Genomic DNA, 1,207 nt, shown 5'->3' on the forward strand with positions numbered 1-1,207 from the left:
TTCATCATCACCAAGGCGAACCTCAGGACTTACCCTGGCTCCTGAATCTCCTGGTTGGCCCTGAAACACGAAGGACAAGGACAATCAACCTGGGATGTGGAACCTCAAGAGGTTCCTCTCCCAACTTCATCCCATAAAAAAAAAAAGCTCCTGGGGCCTGATGAGCCCAAAACCCCAAAATTCCCACTCCCAAGGGAAGGCAAAGGTGTCCAGACACGTCAACCTGCAGGATTTGGGGTCAGGTCCCCTCTTCTTGGGGCACATCAAGGCCGACGACCCCCCTCTCTCACCTTGATGGAGATCCCTGGAGGCCCCGGCATTCCCGGTGGTCCCGGCATTCCCGGTGATCCCGGCGGTCCTGCCGCCCCAGGAACGCCTGGCTGCCCTTTGGGTCCCTGAAACGAGGGAAAACCAGGAGAGGGAAGGGATTTGGGATCTCTCCCATCTCTCCTTTTGCTTCTCCTCCAGGCTTGATACTCACAGGGGGGCCCGGCTGCCCATTCCGGCCGGGAATCACCTCCACTCCTCCCAGGACGTATCCCGGCTCGCCCTGCGGACAAAGGCGGGAGGAAATGTTGGGAAATCCGGGAATTTGATGATTTAGGGGCGATTCCATCAGCAGGGAAAGTAAAGTTAAACTCAAACCATCTCCTTTGGCAGCAAAACCACGTGGAAAAGACACGGGATTTGTTCATTGGCTTGGAAGAAAATGAATTCTGGAGGGGGGGGAAAAAAAGGAGGTTGGATTTCAGCAGGATGCATTCCCGGTTTTCAGTCACACTGATAGATCAGGGGGATGCAGGGAAGGAGCAGGAATGTGCAGTGGGAGAAAGGGGAAGGATAAGAAGCTCCTGGGATTGTCTGGGAGAAAAGGGAAGGATAAGAAGTTCCTGGGATTGTACTGGGAGAAAAGGGAAGGATAAGAAGCTCCTGGGATTGCACTGGGAGAAAAGGGAAGGATAAGAAGCTCCTGGGATTGCACTGGGAGAAAAGGGAGGGATAAGAAGCTCCTGGGATTGCTCTGGGAGAAAAGGGAAGGACAAGAAGCTCCTGGGATTGCTCTGGGAGAAAAGAGAAGGATAAAAAGCTCCTGGGATTGTACTGGGAGAAAAGGGAAGGATGAGAAGGTCCTGGGATTGCAGTGGGAGAAAAGGGAAGGATAAGAAGCTCCTGGGATTGCACTGGGAGAAAAGGGAAGGATAAGAAG

At 53.4% G+C, this 1,207-nt stretch overlaps 1 protein-coding gene across 1 annotated transcript in view; it reads right to left on the reverse strand.

Moving 5' to 3' along the window:
* LOC115307890 (collagen alpha-1(VII) chain-like) overlaps positions 1-1,207 on the reverse strand; it is a gene marked incomplete at its 3' end in the record, with an annotated part of 91,159 nt that overhangs the window by 49,722 nt on the left and 40,230 nt on the right. The window contains exons 17-19 of the mRNA XM_029963943.1: positions 482-550; positions 291-395; positions 34-60 (exon numbers count right to left, since the gene is read on the reverse strand). Coding sequence (XP_029819803.1) covers positions 34-60; positions 291-395; positions 482-550 — 201 coding nt within the window. The remainder of the gene's footprint in view (positions 1-33; positions 61-290; positions 396-481; positions 551-1,207) is intronic.

Source organism: Manacus vitellinus, unplaced genomic scaffold (genome assembly GCF_001715985.3).
Source record: "Manacus vitellinus isolate BGI_N305 unplaced genomic scaffold, ASM171598v3 scaffold_65_pilon, whole genome shotgun sequence".
NCBI lineage: Eukaryota > Metazoa > Chordata > Aves > Passeriformes > Pipridae > Manacus > Manacus vitellinus.